This window comes from Vipera ursinii, assembly GCF_947247035.1.
Source record: "Vipera ursinii genome assembly, chromosome: 1".
NCBI classification, from domain to species: domain Eukaryota; kingdom Metazoa; phylum Chordata; class Lepidosauria; order Squamata; family Viperidae; genus Vipera; species Vipera ursinii.
In genome coordinates this window covers 276,909,446-276,927,213 of record NC_139512.1, presented here as the reverse complement: position 1 = coordinate 276,927,213, position 17,768 = coordinate 276,909,446, and the positions used below count along the sequence as shown (strand labels likewise).

Here is a 17,768-nt window from a genome sequence, read left to right as displayed (position 1 = left end):
ATTGCTCCAGAACCATGTGCCCGATTCACATGTAACAGCAAACCACAATGGCTGAGGTTGTTTCTTTTTTATTTAAGCCATCAACCAGGGTTTAAAAAACTATGTGAGATGCACGAACCCATTCACTAAATCAAAACTAAACAAACTCACCATTATTTTGACTAGCTATGTTGCCTACATGATAGCTCATCATTCATATGGCATCAAATAGACAGGAAGGACGTAAATTGACACAATTATATTACAGGAGTCTTGCAGCAGAACAAGTAATAGAATGTGTTACAATAGAATATGATAAATACCAATTTCTGTAAGTTCATAGTTTACATGACCATGAAGTTAAAGCAATAATCTGGGTTTATAGAAAAAGGCCTTCTGGGATTATCAAGGACAGAAAATGCTTAATCTAACTGAGGATGAAATATAACTAAAAATCAATTGTTGGTTTGATAGAAACCAGAATAAAACTATCCCTAGTATTTAAGTTAATAAGTAAAATTCTTACAGAATCAAACTTTCTCCACACAAGTAAATATTATAAGTAATGAGAGAATCACTGGATTATTTCTTAGATCAGTATCATGTCCTCTTCCCAAGGAATATTTTCTCAGTGGTGTGAACTACATTCCATTAACAAAAAGTGTTCTTTGCAAAACTATGCAAAACTTCTGAAACTATGAAGTTTCAGAACTGAGCACTGATTTTATGTTGAACATAATAAACAACATGCTGACTGGGGAATTCTGGGGGTTGAAGTTCAAACATCTTAAAAACTGCCAAGATTGAGAAACACTAATGCAGGGGGTCTTCAAACCTGGCCCTTTTATGACTTGTGGACTTCAACTCCCAGAATTCCTCAGCCAGTGTGCACTAATGTATGTATGTATGTATGTATGTATGTATGTATGTATGTATGTATGTATTTATTTATTTATTTCGATTTATATACTGCCCTTTTCCCGAGGGACTCAGGGCGGTTTACAGGGCAAATTAAAACAGTACAATATATACAGGTTAAAATAAAATAAAATTAAATAGCCCCAAAATAATTGAAAATTAAAACCTTAACCCAAAACCCTCAGTCCAGGCCGGCAAGCTCGAATAGCCAAGTTTTTAGGTCCTGCTGAAACGAGCGAAGGCTGGGGGCCATCCGGAGTTCCACAGTCAGCTGATTCCAAAGGGCAGGCCCGCCCACCGAGAACGCTCTCCCCCTGGGGGCCGCCAGCCGGCACTCCCTGACCGGCAGCACCCTGAGGAGGCCCTCCCTGTAAGCTAAAGAATTCCCCAGGAAAGAGTAAAAAGGATCCCACCAACCTGTTTTATCAATTGGAAGTTTCTTCCTCCACCAAAGAACTCTGTCGGTCCATGCTGGAGTTCTACATTTATCGCTTGTATCATAAGCCTCAGAGCCAACATCATACTTATATGTGGGACCAAAATTAATAGTTCCTTCACAAAAGTCCTTAAAAATCTATTGAAGAAAATATTGTTAATCTAAAATAAGTTTTATAGAGCTAGCCATGCACATCATCTTATCTCATCTCATTCTGTATCCACCGGGAAGGCTTTCAATGGTTTACAGCACAATCATAAAAAGAACAGCACAATAAAACATACATGCTATAGTTAACTCTATAAGTATAAATAAAAACAACTCAACTTCAGTAATATATACAAACTAATAAATTAGAAGCATCGTTTCAAACTTTAAAGATCCTCCAAAACACTTCCATTTTTAGTTAACTTGGAAAAGAAACTGTTGTAAAGTAGCAGCGTGGATATTGATCATATTTCAGTTTCCATAATACAAGTGTTTTTCATTTGCCTCAAGTAATGACAGCAATGGGAACTGGAATTTCCACTGCTAAGTGATGCAGTCATATTGCTTAGTGATGACAATCAGGTGGCCAGGGAGCCATGGCTTGAACATGGTGGGGCTTAGAGTGTCTGCTATGCAACGGGGAAGGGGCACGAGTGGTTGGGGAGGTGTAGAGTAAGTACACAACTCAGGCAGAGTGCACAGGTGGTGAGTGCATTGGGGTTTGAGGTGGCTGCAGCTGGGTATGGGATGTGTATGGCAGGGGAGGCATGGCGCAACCACAGAGAGGTTCAGGAAAATGTGTGAGGATGTGTGAGTGGCGGGTACAGCAACGCTTGGGGGGGATGTACAGAGGAGGCGCAGAGTGAGTGCAGAAAGGTTGAGAAAGGTACATAAGGGAGTGATTGTGGCTGGTGAGGCAGGGCTGAAGCGTAGAGGGCCAGAGGGAGGTTGTGCAGGGGGGGGAGACTACCTGAGCAACTTGTGACCTTCCCTGCTGGCTTCCCCATTGATTCTGCTTGTGGGACGCCAGCAGGGAAGGTCGCAAATCTTGATCAAATAACTGCAGGATGTTGCAACCATGGTTTAAGTGTGACATCTCTACCTTTCCACTAGATTTCTGTTGCTGCAGTTGATCAAATTCCAGGAGAGTCTTCCAGTCTTGTCGTTTGAGAAAATAAAATACTTCTTCGTAAGTCAAGTCAATGCGATAGTTGAAATCACCACACCAGAAAACATAGTCATGAGAAAACATACTTCTTCCCTGTTCGAGGAAAAAATCATTAAACTACAAGATTTTAAAATTCTTCATCAACTCAGATATATATAAATTGTTTTTTCTTCCATTCACTGCCTGGACAAGTCCCTGCAGTTTTCTTGGCAAGGTTTTTCAAATGTGGCTTGGCATTACCTACTTCCTAGGGCTGAGAGAAAGTGACTGGCCCAAGGTCACCCAGCTGGCTTTGTGTCTAAGAAACTAGAACTAGAACTCAAGGTCTCCTCATTTCCAGCTTGATTTTTTTTAACCACTATGACTATACCAAACTGGCTATTTTTTTTTAGTTAGAGGTTAACTGAAATAAAGTTAGATTTTTTTTAAAATCCAAGTTCATAGGCTTCTAGCATCAATCCATGAACCCCTAAGTCAGGGGTAGGCAACCTCGGCTCTTTTATGACTCATGGACTTCAACTCCCAGAATTCCTGAGTCAGCTATGCTATGCTGACTCAGGAATTCTGGGAGTTGAAGTCCATGAGTCATAAAAGAGCCGAGGTTGCCTACCCCTGCCCTAAGTGATCTCAGACTAAGAGCCCTAAACAACCTAAAAGATACTGCATATATTATTGGAAAGGTACCATAAAGAAAATAAATTCTAAATCAAAGCATCACTAGAGGGCGCTGCTATATAATAATAGTGAATTTGCCAATGTAATTTTGCAAATATAAACTGCTTGATTAGGCAATGATTGGTATGGACATTTACAAGAATTATTCTGCAAAAATTGAAAGCATCTTTTAAAGGCATTAAGGTTTCTAGCACATTAATGTCTGAGTTATACTCTGAATCCTGGAAACAGAGAAAAATACCACTAGCTACTAACATCTTTTAATCTTTAAAGAAATGTTTGAAGAAGAAAAAGTGCAGATACCAAAAATCTAATGAAGTACCCACTTGTCATGATAGCAAATCAACCTCTTCTTTGCCATAAGATAAGGGTCATCTTTTAGAAAGAGAGATGTTAAAGTTCTAAGGCAGACGTGTCAAACACAAGGCCCGGGGGCCAGATCCGGCCCGCGAAGTGGTTTCATGTGGCCCACAAAGCCATCCTGGAAAAAGTGAGGGAACGGCCCCCACTGCCTTGGCCCTGGCCCAGAGACCCTCCTTCTGCCGGAGACCCTCAGATCTGTCCCACTCCTGCTCGGGCCCCCATAGGCACCCTTGATGCCAACGATGTAGAGCTGGCCACGCCCACCCAGTAGGTCATACGCACTCTAGCCACGCCCACCCAGTAGGCCACGCCCACCCAGTAGGCCACACCCACCCTGGCCATACCCACCCGGCCCCCTGAGGGCAACCGCAATGCTGATGCGGCCCTCAATGAAATTGAGTTTGACACCCCTGTTCTAAGGGTTATAGCATTGCTCTAAGTTCCGAGAATTAATAACAATGCGTGGCAAAAGCATGCTCAGCGGAAATGGGAGAAATTTGTAATTTATAAAAAATACTGCATTCTTTCCACCACTAAAACAAGTTAGGGACTTCAGAAATACAAGTGAATATACAGTGCTTAATGAGAAATAAGATAGTAACCCAAATCTTAGTAGACTTCCTTTCATAACCATGAAGCCATCACTTCCTTCTTTCATTACCACCTGACTTAATGACATTATCAAATTTCTTCTGTGACCCAGCTGGCCACAATCATCTTAAGAAGCCTCTTTCTGAGCGCTACAAAATGTTTGGGGGGAGGGGAGAGGAAACACGGCTCTGTAGGAAAACCAAATGTTTTCTGTAATTTGCTCCTTATGGTTAGAATTTCAGCATCTATTTTACAGTTTTATTTTGTTTATGTTAATCAACAAATGAAAGGTACATTATTACGTTACTGGATTAAATTATTAACATTGATAAACATAACACTTTTAAGGGAGCGGGAGGCCTCAAAACCATCTTCTCTACCAAACAGCACTAAAATCTTTATCGTGTTGCTTCAAAGTCTCCTTTGCTGCCTCATTGAAAAAAGATTAATTGGGATGTTAACAAAGGGGCTGCCACAAAGCTGAGGGAGTCAAGCTATTCTCCAAAGCACCTGAAAGCAGGACAAGAAGCAACGGATGGAAACTAATCAAGGAGAGAAGCAACCTAGAACTAAGGAGAAACTTCCTGACAGTTAGAACAATTAACCTGTGGAACAACCTGCCTCCAGAAGTGGTGAATGCTCCAACACTGGAAGATTTTAAGAAGAGACTGGCCAGCCATTTGACTGAAATGGTATAGGGTTTCCTGCCTGAGCAGGGGGTTGGACTAGATGACCTCCAAGGTCCCTTCCAAATTATTATTATTATTATTATTATTATTATTATTATTATTATTATTATTATTATTATTATTAACTGTTATCAAATCAGGTGTTGATTTCTGCTTCCACTGCTGTGTGGTAATTTAATTTTAGTTTTGGCTAATCCCCATTCCTCCAAAATTTACAATTCTTGATATCTTGACAGGTTCCAAATACTATGGATATAATCAGCAGGAATGTATGAAACATTTAGCAACTGATCTGGGGTCAAATTAACAAAGGGCAAGATCAAATGTTCTGAGTTAATTTTCTGCAAAATCTTTGTAAAAAAATATTAAAGAAGGGCACCATACACAAGGCAGTGCATATTGTATTAATTTCATGTTTTGTCTCTTTTGCTATCACTATCTCTGTATTTCAAAGCCTGTATTCTCTATATATCTCAGCATGTATTTATAATACATGCTTGAAAGTCTGAAGTTGCCGTATAAACCCTGGCCCAAGTGCATAAATCCCTTCCCGTGATTTATTACTGATTTCTTATTTTAAAAGAATTATAAACCTTTCAAGTGGACTCTGAATGGTACAAAATTCCCATCTTCATAAATTCAGATGAAGTTTGAGTGTCACAATATAATACAAATAGCAGTAGCAAAATACAAATAACTGCAAAATTTGTACCTAACAACACAATAAAACAGTAAAATACAAATATTAATATTAAATATCTAATTACAAACACACATTTATTGATTTAAACATAGCAATATCAATAGTAGCAATAAAATAATGGCCAAAAAAAAAAGCCAAAAATATTTTTAAAAAGGAATGCCATAATCAATGGATCAAAAATTAAAATATCCTTCCTAATAATTTCATTCCAGTCCTGATGGTACAGCCCCATTTTAATGGGTCTTCAGAAAACCAGGAGGGAAAGGGAGATTTTAATGTTAGCAGGCAAGCTACTGCAAAGAAAGAGGCTGCAGCTGAAAACGCATACTTTCCAAGTCCCTGTAAATCAAAGGTCTGCAACCTTTCTGGGCTTGTGGCCTGGAGGAAGGAGAGAAGCTTCAAAATTGGTGTGCACACACACGCAAAGGGGGCCACATGCACTGGTGTGGCACTAGCATCCCCGTTCATGCATGCAGCATGCGCAAATGGGCCGTGCACATCCGCCTGGCACTAGCGGCCAGGTTTGTGCCTGTGTACATGCACAAATGGGGCTGCGGGCGCTAGCACGAGTGGGGGGGAATGCACGCCTACCCATACCGGCCAGCCATTTCTGCAGCCCACTGGCCAAGACCCCACGGCCGGCTCCAGGGCCACGACCTATAGGTTGGGGACCCCTGCTGTAGATTACACTCCCTAAGAGGAAGGGGCCTGGGTTGAACCATTCTTAATTTTTACAGGTAGGCAGAAAGGGAGAAAGTAGTTCCCCAAATGTCTAGACCAGTGTTTTTCAATTTTGACAACTTTAAGATGTGTAAACCTCAATTCCCAGAACTCCCCATCTAGCATGCTGAGTGGAGAATTCTGGGAATTGAAGTCCACACATCTTAAAAGTTCTCAAGGTGCTTTAAAGGGGATAGCAAGCACCTTGAACTGCATCTGGAATCATACTGGCAAGAATAGCTACTTAAACTGCTGCATTCTAGAACACTTTCTCTTCTTTTTCCCCCAATTCCTAACCTTTCCTACTGCCTCTATTCGTTTTATGCTACTGGTTGGTAGGTAAGGAATTGACCTATTTATTAAAATGTGTTGTTCAGGACCTAAATTTTTAAAGAACCGAATGAATGAATGAATGAATGAATGAATGAATGAATGAATGAATGAATGAATTGATGAACAAATGACCTATGCAAAAAAGTTATTGGTACACACCTTACATGAACACACTGAGTGTAAAAAGGTACCTTTGGGTAAAATAAAAATCACATGCACTTAGGTGTTTCCCAATGTGTATTTTTAATTCTGAAAAATGTGCCAATTCAGCACCACTGTAAATGAAACTTTCCCCAGACCTTACCATTGGAAAACTCAGTTTCTGAGTGATCTCTTTATAGTCTTCGTTCCGTTCTTTTATCTGAGACTGACCAGCTGTCAAGTGGCTACACACAAAGCATAAGCTGGTGCTATGAAATTGGAAGCGGATGGCAACTGCTCCTTTGTTTCCAGCTTTTCCTCTCATTCCGGTCTTTACTGTGTCCACTGCTATATCCCTGGGCAGAAGGTGATAAAACCCAAAGCAAAAAATTAAACTTTTAGGAAGAATTTGAAAATCCCGAACAAGCGATTTGCTTTAGTCTTAGTTCTTTCTAAACAGAGCATTTCCATTCATGGATGGAATGTGGGTCCATTGGAGATTCCTGATGGAAGAACGAGTGGCATTTTTTCTCATTTCCAATTGCCTCTGGTGCAAAGGTGATCAATCTATCTATGGCATGCAGGCTGCATATTGTCCCCCAGAACCCATTCGTTGCTTCTGGTTTCATCTTGATTATATACCGTAAGTCTGACAACAAAAATGCTGATCTTCAACAATGTGATGTGTCTTTCTGCAAAACTAAGGGGCAGAAACAACCACTACATCCTTTAAAGCCCTCCAATTGCCCCCAAAAGGAACACAAAGGTTGGTTGTGCTCAGCCTATTGACATTATCCCAGCACTGGCAATGCTCTTGGTAAAAAATAAATAAATCCTATATAGATATTGGAGATTGCATCTCCTCCTTCCAGCAAAAGACCAGCAAAACCCCACTGAGACAAGCCAAGCACTAGAAGTGTCCAATTAAATACCCCAGCGAGCTGGTCTTCCCCTCCCGCCCCCGCCCCCCCCAAAAAAACCCCATGCTGAAGATGTCAACAAACATCTGGTCATTGACATGTATAGAACAGCTATCTGCAGCAGACATTCCTTGTTACATTTAAGAGTTTAAGTTCATGTGGACGCATACACTTGTAGAGCCAGAATCCTAATTGCAGACAACAGTGTTATACTGTGAAGATCATTTGTTCAGTGATACCACAGGTGTAACTTACAGGGGGAAAAAAATGTATCATCTAATCAAAGTCAGGTCTCTCTCCACATGGTCTGAGGTGCAAGCCATACCAAAAGAGAGAAATATAGAAAGCTTGTGCTGAACTCAGTGACATTAACTAATTTGTATATGACCGTAACTTAATACTACTAAACTATCCTTACATCGATTCTTATCATATCATGATAGGAAAGATATTTGAGTAACTCATGCAACAAAAAACCTCCCAGCAAAATTGCAGAGTAATTTTTGGTCAACAAGAGGTGCACATCTTACATTTTCTTAAAACAGCAACAATAAAAGCAAACACTTCTGGAGTACCTCAAGAGCCCCCCCCCAAAAAAAACATTTCACCAAATAGCAATTATTAAAATTGATAAAAGAGTGGGAAAATAATTCATAAATAAAGTACACAAGCCACATTTTTCCTGTTCTGCCTACTTTTTGATATATCAGTTCAATCCTCAAACTAAAACTGGCACATAAAAGTCTCTGGTGGAAGTTTCTCCAGGAAACTGAATATGAGATGTTAACCACAGACCCTTATTAATGAAAATTTTCTGTTTAGCTTTGAATAGAAATGTGTACTCTTCAGATTTTAAGTGAGAAGGTGCTTAAGATCTGGCCTGAGCACATTCACTCTGTTTGGTGGTGACTCCCTAAAAAAAAGATATCTTCTCTTCGGTTCATCCAGTAGTTTTGGGACCCCAAGAAAATATATGTTTAATTTAAGGGATTGTTAAAAAAGGTAAAGGTAAAGGTTCCCCCGCACATGCGTGCTAGTCGTTTCCGACTCTAGGGGCCGGTGCTCATCTCCGTTTCAAAGCCGAAGAGCCAGCGCTTGTCCGAGGACGTCTCCGTGGTCATGTGGCCGGCATGACTAGACGCCAAAGGCGCACAGAACGCTGTTACCTTCTCACCGTAGTGGTCCCTATTTTTCTACTTGCATTTTTACGTGCTTTCGAACTGCTAGGTTGGCAGAAACTGGGACGAGTAAGAGGCGCTCACTCTGTTACGCAGCACTCAGGATTCAAACTGCCAAACTGCCGACCATCTGATTGACAAGCTCAGCATCTTAACCCACTGAGCCACCGCATCCCTAAAAGGGATTGTTAAGGAGGTGATAAAAAGCCATGTACAGGTGTCCACATGGTGGTGCTTCTTCCTTAACTCAAACACTTATTTTGCTGGGATCTTGAGGATACTGTGCAAAATGTCTTTCAAGAATTACCAGCAGGTAGGGAGAATCTGCCCATGGCAAATCTAAAGGACTTTTCCTATTTTGGATCTGAATATCATACACATCTTGTGTGGCGTAACATTTTGAACCTGCAAGGTTATATAAGCTGTCACAACTTGAGAGAAACAACTTTATATATTCTGCATGCCATTCTTCACTCTGCCAACATCAATCTATGCAGACAGCTATTTTCAAGGAACATGCAATTATGCTTGCCCTGAAATACAGTTTTGTAACGGAGGGCTCAGTGTATTGCAAAAAAGATCTCAAAACCCACTCATTTTATTGTGTGAATTATTCAAGCAGAACGCAATTCAAAGAGAGAGGAATTTATTGAGCATGCTCCTCTTTCTTTCTGGCATTTCTTGTAGTTTTTTTATTGCATAGCAATGGTGTATTTTGGAAACTATATATGTACAATAATTACTTAAACTGATAAAAGCATTAAAATAGCCTGGGATAAAATGAAAGTAACACTACCAACAGAATATGAACAATCAAAAATATTAAAAATAATTTTATAAAATAACTTTTTATGAATCCTAATATAATTTTCTGAATAAAAAAATCAACACCTAGGTTTTGCTGAGTCTTTGATGAAAGAATGAGAGGATGTAAAAGTGCTTAAGTAATATTGTAAGTATTTGTGCCTGTGTGGTTTACCCATGACATGAACATATAGTCATGATTATCCCAGGGTATGAATGTGGGCTTAATTCATATAATCTATTGTTTATGGATAAACAGTGTACAGCTCTCCCAGCAAGACATATATACTCAGGAACAGATGCAAAATAGAAAAGAATAAAAAACCATTACTTGTTTCCACCTCTGAACATTTGACTGTCTTCCATAAACAATTAATATTTGAAGTGCTCCTAACTATTTGAAGAAATGGGGGAGAGGGATAAACTATAATTCACCTGAGAAATACAGAAACTTCATTTTGAAAAACAACGTAATTATCACAGTCCACCTTGGTGAGAAGAACCAACAAAACCAACTAACTTTGATTTTCCTCCAGGCTATTTAAATCAGAATTAGAAATAAACAGAGTTGTTCCTTAATTATTATTTCCATTAAAGAAAATGTACAATTGGTCATGATCTCTCCACAAAGATGTCACATAAAAACAGAAGCAAGAAGAACTACCTTATATAGGGAACATGGAAAGGTCTTACAAAAATGAAGAGGCAAACACCCACAAGCTGTGCTGAGGTCAACAGAATATATCGATGTGTTCTTGAAAGAGCCTTCTGAATCTGTTCTCCCCACATCTTCCTATTGGTTGTGCTAAAAAAAAATTGTTATATGTCTTTGAACATACTGTTTGATCAGATAATTTAACAAAATTCCATGAAGCATTCTATGGATTTGAGCAAAATGGTTTTTAGTCCCAATGTGGACTAAAGTAGTACGCTACTATTCAATTATGTGTATTACATGAATCAATATGACATTCTGGAAGTTATATGACGAAGCTAAATTCATACTGAAACTAAATTTCCCTCCCACACTCAGCAATCTTGACCAAAGTCACTAAAGATTGCTTCTCCTTCTTTCTCAGCAATCCTGTTGAGCATAATTGCTTTTTCTATAGCCGTGAACTGAAAGAAAGCTCTTTATTACTACATGTTGAAAGTGAGAGATGTGGGTACCTGAGCATGATATATACCGTGTTTCCCAGAAAGTAAGACTGGGTCTTATATTTTATTTTTTGCCTCCAAAAAAGGCACTAGGTCTTATTTTTGGGGTAGGCCTTATCTCACCCCCAACACTGACAGCCCCAACCAGCTGGTCCACTTCTTCTGGGGCTGAAGTTCTGCAGCTGCATTTGGGTCTGCATTTTGCAGTCAGGCCTTTCCAGAAGGCCTAAGCAGCTGAGTACCAAGCTATGGATTCAATCCATAGCTTAGTGCTTGGCTGCTGAGGTCTTGCAGAACTGAGCTATAGATTGAATCCATAGCTTGATTCTTGGTTCCACAGGCCTTCCAGAAAGCCCTGTGACTCAGAAATGCAGGCCTGGCTGCAGAAGAGGCCTCAGAAGAAGTGGGCCATCAAAGAGAGGCCTGGCTGCAAGGTAAGTGGGTGCAGGGCAGGTGGGACAGCTCCACACCCCCACCACAGCTTGATTTTTGTGTGCCTCACCCCAAACTAGGGCTTAAATTTTTGGGATAGGGCTTATATTAGTCCCACCCCAAAAATCAAGCTAGGGCTTATTGTTGGTGTAGGCCTTATTTCGGAGAAACACGGTATATAACCACACTCATAGCCACTGGCCCATTACTAAGCAATCAATGTGGTCTTTGTGTCACAAAGATTGTCAGTTCTAATGTACTGGTTCATATATGAGTAAATATCAACTGATAACTTTCTGCTGAATATGTGAACTATTTCCACTGAAATGTACAGGCACTGATAGTCCTCAATTTATGACCACAATTGAGTCCAAAATTTCTGCTGTTAAATGAGACAGTTGTTAAGTGTACTTCACACCCATTTTATAATCTTTCCTGTCACAGTTGTTAAGTGGGGATGCTACAACTGTCGTAAATATAAAAAATGGTCACAGGTCTCTTTTTTCAGTGACGTAACTTTGAACACTCACTAAACAAATTGTTGTAAATCAAGAACTACCTGTATTGCACTTGTATCAGATGATACAAGTCTATTGTGAAGGTCCTTGAAGATTACACAAGTCACTGGTTAGCAACAGCAATAGCACTTGCAATACTGCATTCTAACCACTGTGCCACCACGGTTAACAGACATGCATGTATGAATCAGAATCTAGAGATATGTAATTTTATTTATTATGTTTATATAAAACCACTGAAGATTATTATACCCTAGCTAGTTTATACCATATAGTATTAAAATACCTTTTAATGACAGAGCATCAAGTAACTATTTGGACTATAAATATGTCTGGTATAAAAATATCCATATGAAAAAAGATAATTAACAAATACTGAACGCACTCATTTCAGGAAACTAAAAATACTTTTGACAATAACAAAACTTATGATAGTTCTGAAATTATCATGAATTCAATGAGCCTCTCAGACAGGAATTGAAACAATGCAGTTCGACAATTCAGTGTCAACGTACCTTGCATTCACAATATTGCCAGCATTTAATTCTACCATTTCTTCAAATCCTACAGCAAATATGTCAGCAGGACAATGATCATCTGTTGTGATGGGGAGGGAAAAATCAAACATATGAATTGATTTGCAACTTAATCTAATTATTCCATTTCAGGAAGGAAGATAAACACTAATATATGAAGCTCGCCTGCCCAAATGCACATAATTAGTTCCTACTAGAAGTATCTAACTTTGTTACAGTGGAATTGGGCAGTCCCAAATGTCATCCTCATATATTCACGCATACATACAAATACACACAGATGCATATTTTTATCATATCACCTGTAGTACTTTTTATTACCTTGAAACTCTGAAGCCCCACAGAGTTTAGGGGAATCAAGTAACCAATCTGTTAATTCGCTGGTACCAAGGATATTACTCTTAAACTGTTTGCCTCCATTTACATTCCAGGTCCCCATGGCAACACGAATTCTCTTGAAGTTTGTGAATTCAAATTGACGCTCTGACATGATTTTCAAAGTGCTTGGTGTCACTAATGGAGATGAGGAAACAGAGGAAGGAAAGCTATTTTTTCCCTTAAACTATGAGCCATGGCAGTGATTACAAATTATCTCTTTATAATTATTTTGCTATCATGCTTCCAAGTATTTCCTTTATAAGTACTCTCTAATTACAGGATAAGCATGTTAAATTATATTGAAGCCCTTACAGCAATAATGTTTCTTACTAGCGAGAGTTCATAAGTAGGCACATGGATAGTGTGAGAACATTTTTGGATGGTACGTACATAGTTTAAAAATAGGGACATGGTATTTGCAGATTCCACCCTCCTTCAGTGTTCTGAAAGATCATCCAACTGTCTAGAGAAGATTGAATTGGCGTTATGGATTAGAGGATGAAGAATAAAAAATGGTGGAGATCATCAAGTCCTTTATTCTGTCAGTAGGATTCTATTGCTGTATTAAAATCTCCCACTAACGGATGAAACCTTTCACTCGTGAGACACTGATTTTGAATACAGTGAAGAGAGTGGATGAGTATCCTACTGGGAAGTCCCAAACATAATGCTGATTTTTTTCCCTAATATGAAGTCTTGTGCAGCTTATTTAAGTGGATTACTCCCAAGAAATATACAAGAAAAGATAAGACTGCCGAGCTATTGAAATAAAACGATCTTGCTTACTCAGTAATGCCGTATGATCCAGCAGCATTCTCTCTTCTTCATTGTAAAAATCACCCATAAGCAGTAAATCAATGGCTTCCTGTTTCACGCTATCAAAAAAGTTTGACTGAATGGTCAGTGATACTGACCGGGCACCATCTTTGAATTTCCCAGCCTACATAAAAATAGGAATAATAATTTAATTTCATAGTTATTGAAATGTCACAGAATAACTGAGGCTCACTTTTTCCTTTACCTTAGCTTTTCCTTCTAAAGCACGGCTGCCTGTAAAAATTCTGCTTAGACTGTGCCCATTGAGAGCCCACATTGCTTTGTAAGATTCCAAAAAACGTTCAACTATAGGTTTGGTATTTAATCCCAGGCTTTCTAGTTGACTTTGGAGAACCTGATTTGAAAAAAAGAAAAGTACAGTGCAGAATGAGACAGGACAACAATCAAATTTCCCACCCACATAATATCCAATGTTTGCTCATAATTCCTCTTGTAAAGCTTTTGTTCAAACTCTCAGAAGCTGAATGCTCTATCACTCACCTCAAGTGCTATGAAGGTTTGGACAGTATTAGTTCGATTTAGACAATCCAGACAATTCATTCGAATGGTACCCATCTGTTGACTTCAAAAAACAAGTCAAAGAACTAAAAGAATTAGTACTGTGCCTCCCCCTATAGGTTGAGTATTCTACTGAGAAATTCAAGCACAAAAAGTTTGGATTCTACGGACAACAGCACAAGACTTAAAGCAGAGGCACAAATTATAACAATTTAATTTATTCATTGCTGGCCTCCTTTGCCACAATTGATCAAGGATCTGCATCAGGAATGCTGGATTTGGCTAGATCAGTTTTCCCTCAGAACCATAGCCCAACTCTGAGTGGAAAGGCAAGACTACACATTTTACACGTTGATTCCCATACAACGTCGTAAGAACAATTAATTGTAACTATTACAGGAATCATGATTCATATTAATTTACTTTGCAAATGGATGAGATTGAAACATCAGCAATAGATATGAGTTGTCCAAAAGTGTCACCAGCTTTCCAGACTATTCCATATGTAAAAGTGATGAAAAGCTATATAAATAATTCCACTTGCACAAAAATATCCCATAGTTTATAACCAAGATAGCATAAAATACCCACAAATGTAAAGTTGGAGCATGAAAAACTGTTAAATAAAAAGCACAAACACCTGCAGACGAAGGAGTACCATACTCACCGGGAACTTGCATTTTCACTTTTTGTAAAGATGCCCAATTCTTCCCAGTGAAGTTTTAGCTGGGGGCCCAGCAAATTCTCCAGTTTCCCATCTTTTGCAAAATGATGGTAATCAAAATTAATCATTGGTGTGTCTACTGCATGAGTTGATGCCCAAAGCAATTTCTTATAAAAGAACAGAGAATAATCTTTTTTGTTACTTCATTTGTAAAAGTCTTTCCGATAACATGTAGTGAATTGCTGGTGAATGATATATATACCGTGTTTCCCCCAAAATAAGACATCGTCTTATAATTTTTTTGCCTCCAAAAGAGGTACTAGGTCTTATTTTTTGGGGGGTGTCTTACCTTGAGACCATCACAGCCAGGTCTCCCACACCTCGACACCTGTTGTGCCGCTGCTTGACTTCTTCAGTGGCCACTTGCCGCCACTTGTGGCTGGACACCATGTGGCGCATTGTGCCATTGCCGCTACTCATGGCAGGACGTCGCATGGTGCTTTATGCCGTTGCTGCCGCTGGTGGCAAGAAGCCGCATGGTGCTTTGGCCCATTTCCGCTGCTCTTCGCAGGACGCCTTCATGGTGCTTCATGCTGTTGCTGCCACTCGCAGCAAGAAGCTGCGCGGCTCTTCAAGTCATTGCCGTCGCTCGTGGCAGAAGGTCACACAGTGTCCTGTTGCAAACAATGGCAATGGTGTGAAGCACCATGCCCAAAAAGCCATGCAGCATCCTGCTGCAAGCAGTGGAAACGGCCCAAAGCACTATGCAGCGTCCCACTATGAGCAGCGGAAATGGCCCGAAGCATCATGCAGCTTCTTACCACGAGCGGTAGCAACAGTCCGAAGTGCTGTGCAACCTCAGCACTGGCATGACGAGCCATACAGCATGACAAATGTCGGGGTGTGGGAGGCCTGGCTGTAGCAGTCCTACTGGTAAGGTAAGCAGGTGCGGGGCGCATGTATCACTCCCTCTACCCCCTCCCTAGTTTGATTTTTAGGTGTGTGCTTCGCCCCAAAATTAGGGCTTACTTTCTGGGGGGGGGACTTACTTTCGGGGAAACACGGTATGTCTAACAATGCAGTCAGTTGTGTAGTTAAACAGAAGTAAATCAACTAAATATTTGCATACAATTACTTGAATGCCCACCTCTTATCAAGAGCATACAGGTAGTCCTCGACTTACAGCCATTCGTTTAATGACCATTCAAAGTTCCAATGGCACTGAAAAAAGTGACGTATGACTGTTTTTCACAAGAAACAGTCCCACAGTTACGTGATCAAAAATCAGCCACTTGGCAACTGATTGCATATTTATGACAGTTGCAGTGTCTTTGGGTCATGTGATCCCCTTTTGCAACCTTCTGATAAGCAAAGTCAGTGGGGAAGCCAGATTCCCTTAACATCCATGTTACTAACGTAACAACTGCAGTGATTCACTTAATAACTGTGGCAAGAAAATTGTAAAATGGGGCAAAACACACTCAGTTGTGGTCTTAAGTCAAGGACTACCTATACTTAAGTTTCTGTGACATGGCATCATAAAAAAGTGGGATTCACCATGTTCTGATCTAATTGGGTTTAGTTATCTATCCTTTAGGATTCTCTACATGAATTAGTCCAACAATCATGTTGGTAGGGGATGACATGAATGATACCCAAAACTTTAGAAGGGGTAGGTTGAGAAAACCTAGTTAATACTTATGACATAGCTGTACCGCAGCCTGTTTATTGTATTCATGGTCTGAATATTTAACTTCATTACAGGTTGGGAGGCAGAGAAATATATAAAAACAAAACTATGTTTTGTTCCTGGAAACATTAAGATAGTAAAATCTATTTCTCATGTAATAAATTATTACAGTAGAATATTTGAGGCATACATTGAAAAAATACCAGCCAAGAGACCACAGAATTTGGCAGAAATCCCAATAGACTGCTAGCATGCAAAATATGCTACTATCATAAAAATTAGTGATGGAATATTCTATCAGCAGAGTCAATTCAAAAACCAATCAGTGAAAAGAAGACATTATCAAAAGAACAATAGGCAGAGAAATAATATTCTTATATTGTAATATATATCAGTTATCATTTCAATCTACACTTGTCACCTCGGCTTTTCAATGATGTTTTACAACAGCGCAGACCAGGAGCATGACTTTGGTGGGAAGACTGAATCAAAAATATAGTTTTCTAGGTCTCCATAAATGAATGTGCAACTGGAGTAACGTAATGCATTATGACAGCGTATCACCACAAGTATATTAAATGGATCACAAGTACAAGTTGAACATAACTAAGATAGCCTCTCTGGCTTCACACATGCTCATATATGGGGAAATGGTGTTTGAAAACTACCCACTCCAAAAGGTTGCTTATATGTTGCCTCCATACCTCCTTTACCATATGTGAATTTTTTGGCTTTGGCTGAACTGCACTGCATAATATGACCATGACTAACAGGTGTGATATGAGTAGGAAATTTCTCCACCCATTCACAAAGCCGTATGCTTGTTTGTTTAGTGCTGTTATTTCGAAAATTTCTACCCTGCCCTTTAAGCTTGTGTTGTATGCAGACAGCAGGGGTGCTAATGCTAAGTTACTACGGAATTTTTCTCACTCTCACTAGCAATATGATCAAACTCATTGCAAAACTTCCAATGGCTAAGATCCAAAGTAAATTTAAGTAAAAATCACTGTGTATGTAAAGGCTGTAAGTGGTGAAGAGGTGAGCAACAGCAGCTTGTGTATACCACTGGATCTGCTCCTTTGCTAACTGTCTACATATCTTTGTCTATTTACAGGCCTCAGTGCTTCATAGTTTACTTGGGAATGACTGAAGCACTACCAGCCCAGCATGAGTCATTGTTCCAAGCATGCTATCCAATTCTGCAGCTGTATTAACTGTTAGCCTCACAGAGGAATCACAGTGATTGCCTCTAAATGATGCTACTGAGAAGGGCAGTGGGCCCTTGGTACGCCCCAGATCTTCTGTTCTCCCCAACTTTGTTTTTAAAAGACCATTTAAATTGTTCAAAAGAGAATAAATGGGCAGTCAGCATGCTCTCTACACTACTGATGTTTCCCCAAAAGCCTCTAGGTTCTTTAAATATAAAGAGGTTTTAAGAAAGAAGGAAGGTG

General features: G+C 39.6%; 1 protein-coding gene across 2 annotated transcripts in view; it reads right to left on the bottom strand.

The window, feature by feature from the left end:
* SYNJ2 (synaptojanin 2) overlaps positions 1-17,768 on the bottom strand; it is a 58,559-nt gene that overhangs the window by 15,572 nt on the left and 25,219 nt on the right. For both annotated transcript variants that reach the window (XM_083350044.1, XM_083350045.1), the window contains 10 exons: positions 14,631-14,794; positions 13,946-14,027; positions 13,650-13,799; positions 13,415-13,568; positions 12,572-12,763; positions 12,230-12,311; positions 10,271-10,411; positions 6,868-7,060; positions 2,424-2,582; positions 1,315-1,471 (listed from right to left, as the gene is read on the bottom strand). In XM_083350044.1, coding sequence (XP_083206170.1) covers positions 1,315-1,471; positions 2,424-2,582; positions 6,868-7,060; positions 10,271-10,411; positions 12,230-12,311; positions 12,572-12,763; positions 13,415-13,568; positions 13,650-13,799; positions 13,946-14,027; positions 14,631-14,794 — 1,474 coding nt within the window. The remainder of the gene's footprint in view (positions 1-1,314; positions 1,472-2,423; positions 2,583-6,867; positions 7,061-10,270; positions 10,412-12,229; positions 12,312-12,571; positions 12,764-13,414; positions 13,569-13,649; positions 13,800-13,945; positions 14,028-14,630; positions 14,795-17,768) is intronic.